At 38.8% G+C, this 21,493-nt stretch overlaps 1 protein-coding gene across 7 annotated transcripts in view; it reads left to right on the plus strand.

Annotated features, from left to right (window-relative positions):
- Positions 1-21,493, plus strand: part of CCDC171 (coiled-coil domain containing 171) — a 419,844-nt gene that overhangs the window by 303,672 nt on the left and 94,679 nt on the right. Inside the window, exon 26 of one of the 7 annotated variants that reach the window (XM_049894823.1) lies at positions 159-2,837. The exons of the other annotated variants lie outside the window; for them this stretch is intronic. Coding sequence (XP_049750780.1) covers positions 159-386 — 228 coding nt within the window. The 3' untranslated portion in view covers positions 387-2,837. Of the gene's footprint in view, positions 1-158; positions 2,838-21,493 lie in introns of those variants that run through there. 7 annotated transcript variants of the gene reach the window in all.

Below are 21,493 nucleotides of genomic sequence, written 5' to 3' on the forward strand. Positions count from 1 at the left end.
AGCTCCTGACCACTGTGCCACCAGGGCTCCTTACTTAAATGGCAATACCTTCATTTTATACTATAATGACTATTAGTCCACTTCTCCATTTATGGTTTTAGGCTCTGTTTATAGAGTTTTAGCCTATGCTTATTATATTTTTCTTTTTTATGTCACAGGCAGGATCACGAGACCATTCAAATCTCTCCATTCCTTCAAGAGCTACTCTTCCTGCTGACACAATTGTTGTTGGGGATTTTTTGCCACTGAAAGCTGAACTTGATACAACTTACACTTTCTTAAAGGAGACATTTATGAATACTGTGCCCCATGTTCTGACATCATCTCACTCCTCTCCAGTGACTATGTCTGCTAATGCCAAAAGACCAACTCAAATTGGATTATGACTTTATGCAATAAAAAATGGAGGAAGAGTTAACAGTACGATTAAATTTGCTTTGAAGGGGGAATCTTATTAGTTGAATTTTGTTTCAGCACAAGTGGCAGTGGGGTTTTTTCTTTTTTTAAAACAAAATTGTGTGATATCTTGATGTGTACGGGTATCTATGTCTCCTTGAATAACTAAATAGCCAAGCTTTTCTCCCCCTAAGTTTTATTTATTATCACAGTTGCTCATTTTTATGTAGCATATTTTTAAATGTTAAAGAATGACACATTTTGAGTAATTTCCCTCAGACTTAAAAAAATCAATAAGCCATTTTAGTCTCTATCTATCAAAGTTGTTTCATACTTGTCTATTTTAAAGCAGGACTGCAATACTTTAATAGGATTGAGAGAGCTATTTGAAATGTATGCCAATGATTCCTGTCATTTCATGGCAGCCCTGCTATGGTTCACTGAGCCCCCTCTTCTCTCTTGTCAGCTCAACTGAAGACAAGCATTTAGTTGCAAACTTTAAGCAGGTTGTGCAAAACAGAAATGATGTGACTGCTTCTCCTCCTGCACAATAATGTCACTCCTGGTCAATGTGAGAAGGTCAGGTTGCTCCTTGTAAAGCTACATGATACCACTTGCCCATTTGAACAAGTTAACTGCTGCATCCAGTCCCTGCAGGCATTGAAAACTCATCCTTTTATCAAGGCTGCATTTGATAAGAAAGTAGAGCAATTGCACTGGGAAGATTTCTGTGGTATGCTTAGGTCCTTCCTAAGGACAGTTCCCATGCCAGTATAGCAGGTAATATATTTAGTGTAAGCTGAAAAACTTCAAGGTAATGGCTGTTTTGACCTTCAAAATAGACTCCTTTTTTGTTTTTGTTGTTGGTAGGACGCAAGAGTGACGCCCATCTTTGACGCTGACAGAATTTAAAACAAGGCCATTGCCCTGCATTTTCTGCCTTGTAGCACACAAAAGTAAAATTGTATGTCAGGCCGAGATGTCGGGAATCTGACAAGATGCCCCAGTGACATTTCAGCTAGAAAGAGCAAGTGTCTTGCAACCAAGTGGTCAAATATCAAATAATAGGTCAAGCAGGAAGGAGCCGAGTTCTAACCACAAAGAGGTTTCTGGTAACTTACTTGACAAGCTTTTGGGCGCTTTGTGGCTTGACAAAGTGATGTTCTGTTGGGTCTCGCTAGACAGACTGTTCTTTATCGTCTTCAGAAGATCAGACATTGACATTGATTAAACTCTTTAACCCTTAAAGGTTAAATCCTTGAAGTTTGCATCTTGAAAAGTGAAGAACAAAGGAATATTTGTAGTATCTATTTGATTTTGTATTAATCATTTAACTCCCCAGTGATATTAACTTCTGATGTGAACTATATGGTTTTTGACAAATAATTTTGATACAAAACCCATGTTTTATATTGTTTTCATTATAGAGTAGTGATACATTAGAAAATAACAGTATGTGTCGTGGAATCTGTAGTCATATTATCTTTACAGTGGCATTTGATTCAAATATACCCAACTTCTGATAATTTTTTATTGGCCTTGATAAATAAAATGATATTCTAACGATGTTATTAGCCCACTTAGCTGAGTGATTTATGCCCTCTGAAGTAACACAGCCCTGTTACCGTCATACTGTGTGACACAGTACTGTTTTCTTATCATACTGAGTCAATAGAACTAGATGATATAAAACTTTAGAAAGTTTTTATGCAGAAAAAAATTACGTCTTTAATCAAATTTCTCTTCTTTCATTGGAAGTCTTTTTATTAACCATTCTAGGTTTTCAGTATTATAGACTATACCTGTATAATGTCATGTATAGGAAATTCAACTTGAAAATTTATTATAACACAAAGTGCTATTAATCGTTACTACACATATCATAGGATAATTTCATTGCATTTGAAAATAGTTTCTTCTGCCTTTCCATGTGATGATTAGGATGTTGTCCATAGAGAAATTTATATAGTTTATGTGCTATTGTTGAGCTTCTAAGCTTCGCACTATAGAAAAACCATGTTATCCTATATAACTTAGATGCCTGTGCCTGTTTGTGGGTGTGCGTTTGTGTTGAATCTTTTCCCAGATTCTATCAATTTAAAAGGAATAAGCACCTTTTAAACTTTGCCTTGGACAGGTTTTGGTCTTCTTGCCATAATTTTGCAATCTGTTAATGGGATAATACCACATGTAAATGTGTGCTATGTCTCTCCACATATATGGATGTCTAATTATACAGTTATATTTTATACAATAAATTCCGAACGATAAATTAAAAAATATGATTGAATCAAATTAAAGCATGTCACACTTATAGCCAACTAGATGCCAAAGGCCACACTGAACGATGAGCCTCCTGAGTGATCATTAGTATTCACTACCAAATATACTAATATTTATACCATATGCTTTTTTCCCAGAAGTCAGACCCAGCAGGAGGAGAAGATTTAATGACATATCCTATGGAGATCTGAGAAACTTTAGATTGCTTCTGAGCACCTTAGTGACCAATTGCTGCATATTTGAAATGTGTGTTGTGTTGGAAAGGGCAGTTACTCTATCTGCTTCTTTCCCTCTTTAAGAATGATGTATAAAGTAGGCATTTCTAAGGAGAATAACTGCACATGATTTTGTAGGGAAAAGGAAGCTTTACTTTATACTCCAGTATGTAGATTTTTTTTTACTAATCTTCTATGATCTGGAAAAATACTCTCTCTACCAAAGGGATTCCCTTTTTTTTTCCTTCTTTTTTATTGTGCTCTAAGTGAAAGTTTACAGTTCGTTAGTTTTCATACAAAAATTTATACACACATTGTTATGTGACCCTATTTGCTCTCCCTGTAATATGACAGCACACTCCTCCTTTCCACTGCACATTTTCCGTGTCCATTTAACCAGCTTCTGTTCCTTTTTTGCCTTCTCATCTTGCCTCAGACAGGAGCTGCCCATTAAGTCTCATGTATCTACTTGAGCTAAGAAGTACTCCCTTCACAAGTATCATTTTATGTCTTATTGTCCTGTCTAATCTTTGTCTGAAGAGTTGGCTTTGGGAATGGTTTCAGTTCTGGGCTAACATAGAGTCCGGGGGCCATGTCTTCAGGGGTCCCTCTGGTCTCAGTCAGACCATTATGTCTGGTCTTTTTACTAGAATTTGAGTTCTGCACCCCACTTCTCTCCTACTCCGTCAGGGACTCAGGAGCTCTCTGTTATGTTCCCTGATAAGGTAGTCATTGGTGGGAACTGGCACCGTCTAGTTCTTCTGGTCTCTGGCTGATGGAGCCTCTGGTTTATGTGGCCCTTTCTGTCTCTTGGGCTATTTTCTTTGTGTCTTTGGTGTTCTTCATTCTTCTTCCTCCAGGTGAGCTGGCCAAAGGGATTCTTAAATTAATTATTCTTATACCTAATCAACTTACTTATTGGGAAGTTTGCCATCATTTTCAATATCAATGTTTTGGTGGGACATAACACATGAAAGGAATTTAGGAAATTGCAAGAATTGCCAACTCAATGATAATTTAATGACATTAGTAAATGTCTTTTTAAATAATAGAACAATTGGAGGTGGGGCCAAGATGGCAGAGTAGTCAGAAGCTTCTAGTGACCCCTCTTACAACAAAGACCTGAAAAACAAGTGAAACAGTTATATTTATGACAAACTAGGAGCTCTGAACATCAAAGGCAAAGTTAGAAAACAAACCGAGTGGGAGAAGGAGGGAGAGATGGTTCAGAAGCAGAGAGGAGTTGCCAGATCTGAATCACAGGAACTCTCAGGGACCATTCCCAGAGCAACTGTGGTGGGCTGGCAGTAGCGTTCAGGCTACAGTTTCCTCTGGGAGAGACATCGAGCTGCATAGCCTACTCGCACCTCCAGAACCAGAGAAGAATGGCGCTCTTGGCAAAAGCTAAGTACTTGCATATATTTTACTGTGCCCCCAGCCCCCAAGCTGGCTTCAGTGGCTGTAAATTTCCCTGGGCTGAAATAGGGTCCACTGAGCACTCTGAGCCATTCTCCCAGCCTTGGAGAAGTAATAAATTCACAATTGGGGTAAAAGATAATCTGCTAGCTCCACTAACCTGGGGAGCTCAGGACAGAAGCAGCTCCTGTCCAGGCATAAGTGGTCCATGGACTTTGAACACCTTTCCCCCCTTCATGGAAATGCATGGGCCTATTTCAGGAGAATAGGCCCTTGTTGACAGACTGCAGCTGTTTGAGCTGTGTGGTGGATAGGTGTTTGATATTTGACACCACTTTGCCTATTAAACAGGGTCATCACCTACCCAGTCAGGGGCCTAAGGACTGGTGGCTCCACCCATGTCACCCAGCCACCCATGACGGGTCCAAGGATAACTGATACCTCCCAGTCCTTACAACCAAAAGCATTGGGTGCCCTTGGTCCATCTGCAGAGCCCACCCACCTGTGCACTCTAGGGAACAGGGATGCACTTTCCTCACAGACACTTGAGGAATGGTTGTCAGCCCCCTCTGCCTTGTTCAGAGCGAGACCCCCTGCTGCAGCCAGATACCTGTATGTACACCAATTACCACTGCCCCTCTAAGACTGTAGAACAGAGCCTGTACCACACACTTGATGACCAACTACCTAGACACCTGAGTTGAATCCGTACAAGAGAAGTGAATGGACTCCTAGGCTCATATACCTGATAATAGCGCTAGCCATGTGGTGACAGGACGTTAGAGCTTCAAAGGCGAAAATAATCAAGATAGCTCACTCAAGCAACCTATCTGGACATATCAAAACAAAACAGACGAAGAAGCTAGGATAGAGTAAGCAAACAAACTATTACAATAACTTATAGATGGCTCAGAGAAAATAGTATCAAATCACATAAAGAGGCAGACCATGATTGCTTCAACAAACTCTCAAAACAAAGAATCAAGGGACCTTCTGGATGAAGGTGCCTCCTGAAATTACCAGATGCAGGATACAAGAGATTAATATACAGAACTCTTCAACACATCAGGAATGAGATCAGAAAGGAGATAGGCAATATGCAGAGCAGGCCAAGGAACACACAGATAAAGCAGTTGAGGAAATGAAAAGGTTATTCAAAAATATAATGAAAAATTTAATGAGCTGCAAGAATCAATAGTGAGACAGCAATCAGAAATCCAGAAGATGAACAATAAAATTACCGAATTATACAACTCAACAGAAAGACGAGCAGAATTGAGGAAGCGTAAGGCAGAACTAGTGAGATTGAAGATAAAACATTTGGCACTAATATATTTGAAGAAAAAATCATGTAAAAGAATTTTTAAAAATGAAGAAACCCTAAGAATCATGTGGGACTCTATCAAGAGAGTCCAGAGTAATTGGAGTACCAGAACAGGGAAGGATAACAGAAAATACAGAGAAAATTGTTGAAGATTTGTTGGCAGAAAACTTCCCTGATATAGTGAAAGATGAGAAGGTATCTATCCATGATGCTCATTGAACTCCACATAAGGTAGATCTCAAAAGAAAGTCATCGGAGGCGGGGCCAAGATGGCTGACTAGGTAGAAGGTACCTCGGATCCCTCTTGCAACAAAGACTCGGAAAAACAAGTGAATCGATCACATACATGACAATCTATGAACCCTGACCATCAAACACAGACCTAAAGAGTTGACCTGAGTGACAGAGACTGAGAACGAACAACCACAGGGAAGCAGCGACTGTTTTTGGAGCCTGGAGCCAGCATCCCAGTCAGGAAACCTTGGCGCCGGGCTTTGGACTGGGCGCTGGGGAGCTGAGCACGGCATCCTGAGACAGCACAAACATGGGGCGCAGCCCTAGCCCCCTGAACTGACCTTGGGGGAAGCCCAGCCAGTGCACGCAGGCAGCGCAGTGACATGGCTGACAGGAGAAGTCACCGGGAGGCAGCGACTGGTTTTGGAGCTGGGAGTGTGGCGTCCCAGCCGGGGAACTTTGACGCTGGGCTTTGGACTGGGAGTGGAGGAACTGACCACGGCTTCTGAGACAGTGCAAGCACGGGACGCAGGCCTGACCCTTGGGGGCAATCTGTACCCAGCCAGCGCACACAGTTGACGCGCCCCTCGGGGATCTCAGATAAAAGAGCCATCCCAAGCAAGATAAGTAACTTTGTCTATATTCCGGGGTGCTACTCTGTCCTATTTATCTGAACCCTCCCCTCCCCTTCCCAGGCGACTTCATTAACATTGGAATTTCCTGAGCCAGAGAGTAAACTGCTCTGCGGTTTTCCTTTCTTTCTTTCCTTTTTTTTTTTTGTCTTTTCCTAACCCATTCTCCCGGCCTGAGAGAAGCAGCTACAAAAAACCCAGGGACCAAAAATCATTCCCTAATTGGACTAAAAACACAGAACCAGCTCCAGCCAAGCATATGTGATCCACAGTCTTGGGCTTTCATTCCTACAGGGAATAAGGTGGCTATTATAATGCAAAGGCATTTTTGATAGGAATCTGACTGTAATTGATTTAGCGGATTACTGGAAAGACAAGTTTCCCAGGTCTGATACCTCTGCGTATTCAACAGAGCCCTCACTGACCCACAACAGGGAACTGAGGGCTGAAGATCCTCCCAGACCACCTAGCCTCCTGCCTTAGGGGTCTAAGGAGGGTGACACTTACCAATCTGTAGAGGTACTTGCAGTGGGGACCTAAGGTACAGCTGCAGAGCCCACCCACCAAAGTCCTTTAGGAATAGAGACACACCTACCTCACTGGCACTTGGGGGAAGCCTGTCAGCATCCTGTCCCCCCCCCAGAGTGTGAACCCCTGCTGCTACTGGAATCTGGTACACACAACTATCACCACTACTTCTCTAGGTGGATAGGTGACAGTCTGCACCACACACTTGATGACCCAAAATCAGATTCTACTCAAGAATAGTGAATGGACTCTTAGGCTGATATATCTGGTAACAGCTCAAACCAGCGGGTAATAGGACATAAGTGAGTCAAGGGCTACAACAATCAAGACAGCTCAATATAGTAGACCATCTACGTATATTGAAAGAAAACAAAACAAGATAAGACTCAGTGAGCAAATATAGAATAAATCACTACAATATCTTAGTGATGGCTCATAGACAGCAGTCGATATCAAACCACATAAAGAAGCAGACCATGATTGCTTCTACAACTCCCCAAACTAAAGAATCAAAATCTTTCCCAAATGAAGATACAATCCTGGAATTGCCAGATGCAGAATATAAAACACTAATTTACAGAATGCTTCAAGACATCAGGGATGACCTCAGAAATGAAATAAGGCAATCTACCGAAAAAGCCAAGGAACACACTGATAAAGCAGTTGAAGAACTCAAAAAGATTATTCAAGAACATAGTGGAAAAATTAATAAGCTGCAAGAATCCATAGAGAGACAGCATTCAGAAATCCAAAAGATTAACAATAAAATTACAGAATTAGACAACGCAATAGGAAGTGACAGGAGCAGACTCGAGCAATTGGAGTGCAGAGTGGGAAATCTGGAGGACCAGGGAATCGACAAAAAATCAGATAAAAGAATTTAAAAAAATGAAGAAACCCTGAGAATCATGTGGGACTCTATCAAGAAGAATAACTTGCATGTGATTGGAGTCCCAGAACAGGGAGGAATAACAGAAAACATAGAGAGAATAGTTGAAGATCTATTGGCAGAAAACTTCCCTGGCATCATGAAAGATGAAAGGACATCTATCCAAGATGCTCATCGAACCCCATTTAAGTTTGATCCAAAAAGAAAATCACCAAGACATATTATCATCAAACTTGCCAAAACCAAAGATAAAGAGAAAATTTTAAAAGCAGCCGGGGATAAAAGAAAGGTCTCCTACAAAGGGGAATGAATAAGAATAAGTTCAGACTACTCAGCAGAAACCATGCAGTCAAGAAGGCAATGGGATGACATATGTAGAGCACTGAAGGAGAAAAATTGCCAGCCAAGGATCATATATTCAGCAAAACTCTCTCTAAAATACAAAGGCGAAATTAAAATATTTACAGATAAACACAAGCTTAGAGAACTTGCAAAAACCAAACCAGAGCTACAAGAAATACTAAAGGAAATTTTTTGGTCAGAAAAGCGATAATATCAGATACCAGCACAACACAAGGTCACAGAACAGAACATCCTGATACCGACTCAAATAGGGAAATCACAAAACAAATTAAGATTAATTTTAAAAAGAAAAAAAACGCTCAAAACAGGGAATCATTGAAGTCAATATGTAAAAGATCACAATAATCAAAAAGAGGGACTAAATACAGGTGGCATAGAACTGCCATATGGAGAGAGATACAAGGCGATATAGGACAATACAAGTTAGGTTTTTACTTAGAAAAATAGGGGTAAATATTAAGGTAACCACAAAGAGGTATAACAACTCCATAACTCAAAATAAAAACCAAGAAAAACATAACGACTCAGCAAACGTAAAGTCAAATACTATGAAAATGAGGAACACACAATTTACAAAGAAAAAGTCTCAGCACAAAAAATAAGTGGAAAAATGAAATTGTCAACAACACACATAAAAAGGCATCAAAATGACAGCACTGAACACATACTTATCTATAATTACGCTGAATGTAAATGGACTAAACGCACCAATAAAGAGATAGAGAGTCTCAGACTGGATAAAGAAACACAATCCGTCTATATGCAGCCTACAAGAGACACACCTTAGACTTAGAGACACAAACAAACTAAAACTCAAAGGATGGAAAAAAATATCAAGCAAACAATAAGCAAAAAAGAGTAGGAGTAGCAATATTAATTTCTGACAAAATAGAATTTAAAGTTAAATCCACCACAAAGGATAAAGAAGGACACTACATAATGATTAAAGGGACAATTGACCAGGAAGATATAACCATATTAAATATTTATGCACCCAATGACAGGGTTGCAAGATACACAAAACAAACTTTAACAGAACTGAAAAGTGAGATAGACACCTCCACAATTATAGTAGGAGACTTCAACACACCACTTTTGGAGAAGGACAGGACATCCAGTAAGAAGCTCAATAGAGACACGGAAGACCTAATTGCTACAATCAACTGACTTGACCTCACTGACTTATACAGAACACTCCACCCAACTGCTGCAAAGTATACTTTTTTTTCTAGTGCACATGGAACATTCTCTAGAATAGACCACATATTAGGTCATAAAGCAAGCCTTTGCAGAATCCAAAACATCAAAATATTACAAAACATCTTCTCAGACCATAAGGTCATAAAAGTGGAAATCAATAACAGAAAAATTAGGGAAAAGAAATCAAATACTTGGAAACTGAACAATACCCTGCTGAAAAAAGACTGGGTTATAGAAGACATTAAGGAGGGAATAAAGAAATTCATAGAATGCAACGAGAATGAAAACACTTCCTATCAAAACCTCTGGGACACAGCAAAAGCAGTGCCCAGAGGTCAATTTATTTTGATAAATGCACACATACAAGAAGAAGAAAGAGCCAAAATCAGAGAACTGTCCCTACAACTTGAACAAATAGAAAGTGAGCAACAAAACAATCCATCAGGCACCAGAAGAAAACAAATCATAAAAATTAGAGCTGAACTAAATGAATTAGAGAACAGAAAAACAATTAAAAGAATTAACAAAGCCAAAAGCTGGTTCTTTGAAAAAATTAACAAAATTGATAAACCATTGGCCAGACTGACTAAAGAAATACAGGAAAGGAAACAAATAACCCGAATAAGAAACGAGATGGGCCACATCACAACAGACCCAAATGAAATTAAAAGAATCATATCAGATTATTATGAAAAATTGTACTCTAACAAATTTGCAAACCTTGAAGAAATGGATGAATTCCTAGAAAAACACTACCTACCTAAACTAACACAATCAGAAGTAGAACAACTAAATAGACCCATAACAAAAAAAGATTGAAACAGTAATCAAAAAACTCCCAACAAAAAAAAGCCCTGGCCCAGACGCCTTTACTGCAGAGTTCTACCAAACTTTCAGAGAAGAGTTAACACCACTACTACTAAAGGCATTTCAAAGCATAGAAAATGACGGAATACTACCTAACTCATTCTTTGAAGCCACCATATCCATGATACCAAAACCAGGTAAAGACATCACAAAAAAAGAAAATTACAGACCTATATCCCTCAGAAACATAGATACAAAAATCCTCAACAAAATTCTAGCCAATAGAATTCAACAACATATCAAAAAAATAATCCACCACAACCAAGTGGGATTTATACCAGGTATGCAAGGCTGGTTTAATATTAGAAAAACCATTAATGTAATCCACCATATAAATAAAACAAAAGACAAAAACCACAGGATCTTATCAATTGATGCAGAAAAGGCATTTGACAAAGTCCAACACCCATTCATGATAAAAACTCTCACCAAAGTCGGAACTGAAGGAAAATTCCTCAACATAATAAACGGCATCTATACAAAGCCAACAGCCAACATCACTCTGAATGGAGAGAGCCTGAAAGCATTTCCCTTGAGAACGGGAACCAGACAAGGATGCCCTTTATCACCGCTCTTATTCAACATTCTGCTAGAGGTCCTAGCCAGAGCAATTAGGCTAGACAAAGAAATAAATGGCATCCGGATTGGCAAGGAAGAAGTAAAATTATCTCTATATACACAGAAAGCCCTAAGGAATCCTCCAGAAAACTACTGAAACTAATAGAAGAGTTTGTCAGAGTCTCAGGTTATAAGATAAACATACAAAAATCACTTGGATTCCTCTACATCAACAAAAAGAACATCGAAGAGGAAATCACCAAATCCATACCATTCACAGTAGCCCCCAAGAAGATAAAATACTTATGAATAAATCTTACCAAAGATGTAAAAGACCCATACAAAGAAAACTACAAAGTACTACTGCAAGAAAGTAAAAAGGACCTATTTAAGTGGAAAAACATACCTGGCTCATGGATAGGAAGACTTAACATAGTAAAAAGTCTATTCTACCAAAAGCCATCTATACATACAATGTACTTCCAATCCAAATTCCAATGACATTTTTTAATGTGATGGAGAAACAAATCACCAACTTCATATGGAAGGGAAAGAAGCCTCGGATAAGTAAAGCATTACTGAAAAAGAAGAAGAAAGTGGGAGGCCTCACTCTACCTGATTTTAGAACCTATTATACAACCCCAGTAGTCAAAACAGCCTGGTACTGGTACCACAACAGGCACATAGACCAATGGAACAGAATTGAGAACCCAGATATAAATCCATCCACAAATGAACAGCTGATATTTGACAAAGGCCCAGTGTCAGTTAATTGAAGAAAAGATAGTCTTTTTAACAAATGGTGCTGGCATAACTGGATATCCATTTGCAAAAAAATGAAACAGGACCCATACCTCACACCGTGCACAAAAACTAACTCCATTTGGATCAAAGACCTAAACATAAAGACTAAAACGATAAAGATCATGGAAGAAAAAATAGGGACAATGTTAGGAGCCCTAATTCAAGGAATAAACAGAATACAAAATATTACCAAAAATGACGAAGAGAAACCCGATAACTGGGAGCTCCTAAAAATCAAACACCTATGCTCATCTAAAGACTTCACCAAAAGAGTAAAAAGACCACCTACAGATTGGGAAAGAATTTTCAGTTATGACATCTCCGACCAGCGCCTGATCTCTAAAATCTATATGATTCTGTTAAAACTCAACCACAAAAAGACAAACAACCCAATCAAGAAGTGGGCAAAGGATATGAACACGCATTTCACTAAAGAAGGTATTCAGGCAGCTAACAGATACATGAGAAAATGCTCTCGATCATTAGCCATTAGAGAAATGCCAATTAAAACTATGATGAGATTCCATCTCACTCCAACAAGGCTGGCATTAATCTAAAAAGCACAAAATAATAGATGTTGGAGAGGCTGTGGAGAGATTGGAACTCTTATACACTGCTGGTGGGAATGTAAAATGGTACAACCACTTTGGAAATCTATCTGGCATTTTCTTAAAAAGTTAGAAATAGAACTACCATACAACCCAGAAATCCCACTCCTCGGAATATACCCTAGAGAAATAAGAGCCTTCACACGAACAGATATATGCACACCCATGTTTATTGTAGCTCTGTTTACAATAGCAAAAAGCTGGAAGCAACCAAGGTGTCCATCAACGGGTGAATGGTTAAATAAATTGTGGTATATTCGCACAGTGGAATACTATGCATCGATAAAGGAACAGTGACTAATCTGTGAAACATTTCATAACATTGAGGAACCTGGAAGGCATTATGCTGAGTGAAATTAGAGACAAAAGGACAAATATTGTATAAGACCACTATTATAAGATGTTGAGAAATAGTATAAACTGAGAAGAACACATACTTTTGTGGTTACGAGCGGGGGAGGGAGGGAGGGTGGGAGTGGGTTATTTATTGAGTAGTTAGTAGAAAAGAACTATTTTAGGTGAAGGGAAGGACAATACTCAATACATGGAAGGTCAGCTCAAATGGACTGGACCAAAAGCAAAGAAGTTTCCGAGATAAACTGAATGCTTCAAAGGTCAGCGGAGCAAGGGTGGGGGTTTGGGGACTATGGCTTAAGGGGACTTCTAAGTCAATTGGCAAAACAATACTATTATGAAAACATTCTGCATCCTACTTTGAAATGTGGCATCTGGGGTCTTAAATGCTAACAAGCGGCCATCTAGATGCATCAATTGGTCTCAACCCACCTGGATCAAAGGAGAATGAAGAACAAGAACACCAAGGTCACACGACAACTATGAGCCCAAGAGACAGAAAGGGCCACATGAACCAGAGTCTTACATCATCCTGAGACCAGAAGAACTAGATGGTGCCCAGCCACAACCGATGACTGCCCTAACAGGGAGCACAACAGAGAACCTCTGAGGGAGCAGGAGATCAGTGGGATGCAGACCCCAAATTCTCATAAAGAGACCAGACTTAATGGTCTGACTGAGACTAGAGGAATCCCGGTGGTCATGGTCCCCAGAACTTCTGTTGGCCCAGGACAGGAACCATTCCTGAAGACAACTCTTCAGACATGGGAGGGACTGGACAATGGGTTGGAGAGAGTTGCTGCTGAAGGGTGAGCTACTTGTATTAGGTGGACACTTGAGACTGTGTTGGCATCTCCTGTCTGGAGGGGTGATAGGAGGGTAGAGAGGGTTAGAAACTGGCAAAATTGTCACAAAAGGATAGACTGGAAGGGCTGACTCATTAGGGGGAGATTAAGTGGGAGTATGAAGTAAGGTGTGTATAAGCTTATATGTGACTGACTGACTTGATTTGTAAACGTTCACTTAAAGCTCAGTAAAAATTATTAAAAAAAAAGTCATCAAGACGTGTTATGATCTAACTTGCTAAAACCAAAGATAGAGAATTTTAAGAGCAGCTAGGGATAAATGAAAAGTCACCGACAAAGGAGAGTCAATAAGAATAAGCTTGGACTACTCGGCAGAAACCATGCAGGCAAGAAGGCAATGGGATGACATCTATAAAGCATTGAAGGAAAAAAAATGCCAGCCAAGAATCATATATCCAGCAAAACTGTCTCTCAAATATGAAGGTGAAATTAGGACATTTCCAGATAAACAGAAGTTTAGGGAATTCATAAAAACCAAACAAAAACTACAAGAAATACTAAAGGGAGTTCTATGGTTAGAAGATCAATAATATCAGATATCAACCTAAGACTAAAACACAGAACAGAGAAACCAGATATCAACTCAGATAGAAAAATCACAAAAATGAATCAAGATAAAAAAATGCTCAAAACAGGGAAAGAGCGATGTTATTATGTAAAAGAAAATAATGTTAAAACAGGGGGATTAAGAAATGTAGTCATAGATCTTTCATATGCAGAGAAAGAGAAGGCGAATAAAGAAATAAATGTTAGGTTTAAACTTTTTTTAAAAAATAGGGGTAAATATTAAGGTAACCACAAAGGAAACTAACAATCCTACTCATCAAAATAAAATACAAGAAAAAAATAGAGACTCAGCAGAAACAAAATCAACAACAACAACTAAGAGGAAAAGACAATATATAAACTACTCAGCACAAAAATTAAGTGGGAAAAAGAAACTGTCAACAACACACAAAAAAGAGGCACCAAAATGACAGCACTAGACGCATACCTATCCATAATTATGCTGAAAGTAAATGGACTAAATGCACCAATATAGAGACAGAGAGTGGCAGAATGGACAAAAAAACATGATCCATCTATATGTTGCCTAAAAGAGGCACACCTTAGAGACACAAACAAACTAAAACTAAAAGGATGAAAAATATATATGTCAAGCAAATGACAAAAAAGAGCAGGAGTGGCAATATTAATTTCTGACAAAATAGACTTTAAATTTAAATCCACCACAAAGGACAAAGACGGAAATTATTTAATGATTAAAGGAACAATATACCAGGGGTATACAACCATATTAAATAATTATGCACCCAATGACAGGGATGCAAGATACATAAAACAAACTCTAACAGCACTGAAAAGTGAGATAGGTCCACAATTACAATAGGACTTCAATACACCACTTTAGGTGAAGGAAAGAACATCCAGAAAGAAGCTCAATAAGGACATGGAAGATCTAAATGCCACAAAAACCAAGTTGACCTCACAGACATATACAGAACACTCTACCCAAAAGCAGACAAGTATACTTTTCCAGACCACATGGAACATTCTCTAGAATAGACCACATATTAGGTCATAAAGCAAGCCTTAGCAGAATCCAACACATTGAAATATTACAAAGCATATTCTCTGACCATAAGACCATAAAAGTGGAAATCAATAACAGAAAAAGCAGGGAAAAGAAATCAAACACTTGGAAACTGAACAATACCCTGCTCGAAAATGACTGAGTTATAGAAGATATTAAGGATGGAACAAAGAAATTCATAGAATCCAATGAGAATGAAAACACTTCCTATCAGAACTTTTGGGACACAGCAAAAGCAGTGCTCAGAGGTCAATTTATATCAATAAATGCCCACATACAAAAAAGGGGCCCAAATCAAAGAATTATCCCTACAACTTCAACAAATAGAACAACAAAAGAAACCCTCAGGCATCAGAAGAAAGCAAATAATAAAAATTAGTGCAGAATTAAATGAAATAGAAAACAGAAAAACAATTGAGTTAACAAGACGAAAAGCTGGTCCTTTGAAAAATTAACAAAATTGATAAACCATTGGCCAAACGGACAAAAGAAAAACAGGAGAGGAAGCAAATAAACCGAATAGGAAATGAGATGAGCGTTATCACAACAGAACAAACTGAAATTAAAAGAATCATATCGGATTACTACAAAAAATTGTACTCTAACAAATTTGAAAACCTAGAGGAAATGGAAGGAAGACTTTCTAGAAACACACTACCTACCTAAACTAATACAAACAGAGGTAGAACAACTAAATAAACCCACAACAAAAAAAAGAGATTGAAAAGGTAATTTAAAAACTCTCCCCCAAAAAGGCCCTGGCCCGGATGGCTTCACTGCAGAGTTCTACCAAACTTTCATAGACGAGTTAACACGACTACTACTAAAGGTATTTCAGAGCATAGAAAATACTCCCAAACTTATTCTATGAAGCCACCATAACACTGACACCAAAACCAGGTAGACACAACACAGAAAAAGAAAATTACAGACTTATATCCCTCATGAACTTGGATGCAAAAATCCTCAACAAAATTCTAGTCAAGAGAATTCAACAACAAATCAAAAAAATGATTCACCATGACCAAGCGGGATTCATACCAGATATGCAGGGATGGTTCAACATTAGAAAAACAATGTAATCCATCATATAAATAAAACAAAAACAAGAACCACATGATCTTATCAACTGATTCAGAAAAGCCATTTGACAACATTCAACACTCATTCATGATAAAAAAACTCTCAGCAAAATAGGAATAGAAGGAAAATTCCTCAACATAATAAATGGCATTTATACAAAGCCAACAGCCAACATCATCCTAAATGGAGAGAGTCTAAAAGTATTCCCTTTGAAATCGGGAACCAGACAAGGATGCCCTTTATCACCACTCCTATTCAACATTGTGATGGAGGTCCTAGCCAGAGCAATTAGGCTAGATAAAGAAATAAAGAGCATCCAGATCGGTAAGGAAGAAGTAAAATTATCTCTACTTGCAGATGACATGCTCTTATACACAAAAAACCCTAAGGAATCCACAAGAAAACTACTGAAACGAATAGAAGCATTCAGCAGAGTATCAGGATACAAGATAAACATACAAAAATCAGTTGGATTCCTCTACACCAACAAAAAAAACATCGAAGAGGCAATCACCAAATCAGTACCATTTACAGTAGCCCACAAGAAGATAAAATACTTACGAATAAATCTTACCAGAGATGTAAAAGACTTATACAAAGAAATTACAAGACACTGCTGCAAGAAACTAAAAGAGACCTACATAAGTGGAAAAGCATACCTTGCTCATGGATAGGAAGACTTAACATTGAGGATATGTCTATTCTACCAAAAGCGTCCTATAGATACAATGCAATTCCGATCCAAATGCAACGACTTTTTTTAATGAGATGGAGAAAGAAATCACCAACTTCATATGGAAGGGAAAGAGGCCCGGATAAGCAAAGCATTACTGAAAAAAGAAGAACAAGTTGGGAGGCCTCACGCTACCTGATTTTAGAATTTATTATACCTCTACAGGAGTCAGAACAGTCTGGTACTGGTACAACAACAGACACGTAGACCAGTGGAACAGATTTGAGAATCCAGATATAAATCCATCCACATATAAGCAGCTGATATTTGACAAAGACCCAAAGTCAGTTAAATGGGGGAAAAGACAGTCTCTTTAACAAATGGTGCTGGCATAACTAGATATCCATCTGCAAAAAAAAAAGAAACAAGACCCATACCTCACACCATGCACAAAAACTAACTCAAAATGGATCAAAGACCTAAATATAAAATCTTAAAGGATAAAGATCATGGAAGAAAAAATAGGGACAATGCTAGGAGCCCTAATACATGGCATAAACAGTATACAAAACATTGCTAACAATGTACAAACGTGAATAGAGAAACTAGATAACTGGGAGATCCTCAAAATCAAACAGGTATGCTCATCCAAAGACTTCACCAAAAGAGTAAAAAGATTACCTACAGAAAAAAAGTTGGGAAAAAGTTTTTAGCTATGACATTTCTGATCAGTGTCTGATCTCTAAAATCTACATGATAGTGCCAAAACTCAGCTACAAAAAAACAAATAACCCAAGTAGAAAATGGGCAAAGGATATGAATAGGGTACTTCACCAAAGAAAACTTTCAGGTAGCTAACAGATACATGAGGAAATGCTCATGATCATTAGCCATTAGAGAAATGCAAATCAAAACTACAATGAGATTCCGTCTTCAACAAGGCTGGCATTAATCCAGAAAACATAAAATAATCAATGTTGGAGAGGTTGTGGAGAGACTGGAACACTTATACACTGCTGGTGGGAATGTCAAACGGTACAACCACTTTGGAAATAGATTTGGTGCTACCTTAAAAAGCTAGAAATAGAACTACCATAGGATCCAGCAATCCCACTCCTTGGAATATATCCTAGAGAAATAAGAGCCTTTACAGGAGCAGATATATGCACACCCATGTTTGTTGCAGCACTGTCTACAATAGCAAAAAGATGGAAAAAAACAAGGTGCCCATCAACAGATGAATGGATAAATAAATTATGGTATATAATACTATGCATCGATAAAGAACAACGATGAACCTGTGAAACATTTCATATCATGGAGGAATCTGGAAGGTATTATGCTGAGTGAAATGAATCAGTTGCAAAAGGACACATGTTGTATGAGAGCACTGTTATAAGAACTCGAGATGTAGTTTAAAGAGAGAAGAAAATATTCTTTGATGGTTACCAGACTGGGAAGGGAGAAAAGGGGGGGGTATTCACTAATTAGAAAGTGGTGTTGTTGTTGTTGTTGTTGTTGTTGTTAGGTGCCGTCGAGTCAGTTCCGACTCATAGCGACACTATGCACAACAGAACGAAACACTGCCTGGTCCTGTGCCATCCTTACAATCATTGTTATGCTTGAGCTCATTGTTGCAGCCACTGTGTCAGTCCACCTCACTGAGGGCCTTCCTCTTTTCCGCTGACAAATTAGAAAATATACAGCAACTATTTTAGGTGAAGGGAAAGACAACACACAATACAAGAGAGATCAGCACAACTGGACTATACCAAAAGCAAAGAAGTTCCTGGATAAACTGAATGCTTTGAAGGCCAGTGTAGCAGGGGCAGGAGTTTGGGGACCATGGTTTCAGGGGACATCTAGGTCAACTGGCATAATAAAATCTATTAAGTAAACATTCTGCATCCCACTTTGGAGAGGGGCATCTGGAGTCTTAAACGCTAGCAAGCAGCCATGTAAGATGGATCAATTGTTCTCAAACCACCAGGAGCAAAGGAGAATGAAGAACACCTAAGACACAGGGTAATTATGAGCACAGGAGACAGAAAGGGCCACACAAATCAGAGACCACATCATCCTGAGACCAGAAGAACTAGACGGTGCCTAGCTACAACTGATCACTGCCCTGGCAGGGAACACAACAGAGAACCTCTGAGGGAACAAGAGAGCAGTAGGATGCAGACCACAAATTCTCATAAAAAGACCAGATTTAATGGTCTGACTGAGACTAGCGGGACCCTGGAGGTAATGGTCCCTAGATCTTCTGTTAGCCCAAGGCAGAAACCATTCCTCAAGCCAAAATTTCAGACAGGGATTGAACTGGACAATGGGATAGAAAATGATACTGGTGAGGAGTGGGCTTCATGGTTCAAGTGGGCACATGAAACTCTTTGGGCAGCTCCTGTCTGAAGGGGAGATGAGAGGGGAGAGGGGGTCAGAAGCTGGCTGAATGGATACAAAAATAGAGAGTGGAGAGAGGGAGTGTGATGTCTCATTGTGGGGGAGAGCAACTAGGAGTATATAGCAAGGTGTATATAAATTTTTGTATGAGAGACTGACTTGATTTGTAAACTTTCACTTAAAGCACAATGAAAATTAAAAAAAAATAGAAAGATCCCTTTAATTTGTCTAATTTCTTACCATATGTTGAGTAAAGCTGATCAAGGAAGCATTTAGTATAATTTGTATAAAGCATCTTGTATAACTGTTAGAAAGAGGATGGTGACTTTAAAATACATTTTTTAAACTGATAGTATTGGCCATTTTGAATCAGACAATCATATAGCCTACTATGCTAGGAATGACAACTTCAAGAGGAATGGTGTTGCATTCATCGTCAAAAAGAACATTTCAAGATCTATTCTGAAGTACAATGCTGTCAGTGATAGGATAATACCCATACGCCTACAAGGAAGACCAGTTAATACGATGATTATTCAAATTTATGCAGCAACCACTAGGGCCAAAGAAGACGAAATGGAAGATTTTTATCAGCTGCTAAAGTCTGAAATTGATCGAACATGCAATCGAGATGCATTGATAATTACTGAGGATTTTAATGCAGAAGTTGGAAACAAAGAAGAAGGATCAGTAGTTGGAAAATGTGGCCTTGGTGATAGAAACAATGCTGGAGATCAAATGACAGAATTTTGCAAGACCAACAACTTCTTCATTGCAAATACCTTCTTTCACCAACATAAACAGCGACTATATACATGGACCTCACCAGATGGAACACAGCTAAATCAAATTGACTACATCTGTGGAAAGAGACGATGGAAAAGTTCAATATCATCAGTCAGAGCAAGGCCAGGGGCCGACTGTGGAACAGACCATCAATTGCTCATATGCAAGTTCAAGCTGAAACTGAAGAAAATCAGAGCAAGTCCACGAGAGCCAAAATATGACCTTGAGTATATCCCACCTGAATTTAGAGGCTATCTGAAGAATAGATTTGATGCATTGAACACTGGTGACCGAAGACCAGACGTGTTGTGGAATGACATCAAGGACATCATACATGAGGAAAGCAAGAGGTCATTGAAAAGACAGGAAAGAAAGAAAAGACCAAGATGGATGTTGGAGGAGACTCTGAAACTTGCTCTTGAACATCGAGCAGCTAAAGCAAAAGGAAGAATTGACGAAGTAAAAGATCTGAACGGAAGATTTGGAAGGGCGGCTCGAGAAGACAAAGTAAAGTATTACAATGACACGTGCAAAGAGCTGGAAATGGAAAACCAAAAGGGAAGAATGTGCTCGGTATTTCTCAAGCTGAAAGAACTGAAGTAAAAATTGAAGCCTCGAGTTGCAATAGTGAAGGATTCTGTGGGGAAAATATTAAATGATGCAGGAAGCATCAAAAGAAGATGAAAGGAATACAGAGTCATTATACCAAAAAGAATTAGTCAACGTTCAACCATTTTAAGAGGTAGCGTATGATCAGGAACCGATGGTACTGAAGGAAGAAGTCCAAGCTGCTCTGAAGGCACTGGCAAAAAACAAGTCTCCAGGAATTGATGGAATATCAATTGAGATGTTTCAACAAACGGATGCAGTGCTGGAGGTGCTCACTCGTCTATGCCAAGAAATATGGAAGACAGCTTCCTTGCCAACTGAATGGAAGAGATCCATATTTATGCCTATTCCCAAGAAAAGTGATCCAACCGAATGGTGAAATTATTGAGCAATATCATTATTACATGCAAGCAAAATTTTGCTGAAGATCGTTCAAAAACGGCTGCAGCAGTATATCAACAGGGAACTGCCAGAAATTCAGGCAAATTTCAGAAGAGGATGTGGATCCATCCATTGCTGATGTCAGATGGATCCTGGCTGAAAGCAGAGAATACCAGAAAGATGTTTACCCGTGTTTTATTGACTATGCAAAGGCATTCGACTGTGTGGATTATAATAAATTATGGATAACATTGCAAAGAATGGGAATTCCAGAACACTTAATTGTGCTCATGAGGAACCTTTACATAGATCAAGAGGCAGTTGTTCAGACAGAACAAGGGGATACTGATTGGTTAAAGTCAGGGAAGCTGTGTGTCAGGGTTGTATTCTTTCACCATACCTATTTAATCTGTATGCTGAGCAAATA

The sequence above is a fragment of the Elephas maximus genome, chromosome 9 (assembly GCF_024166365.1).
Source record: "Elephas maximus indicus isolate mEleMax1 chromosome 9, mEleMax1 primary haplotype, whole genome shotgun sequence".
Classification (NCBI taxonomy): domain Eukaryota; kingdom Metazoa; phylum Chordata; class Mammalia; order Proboscidea; family Elephantidae; genus Elephas; species Elephas maximus.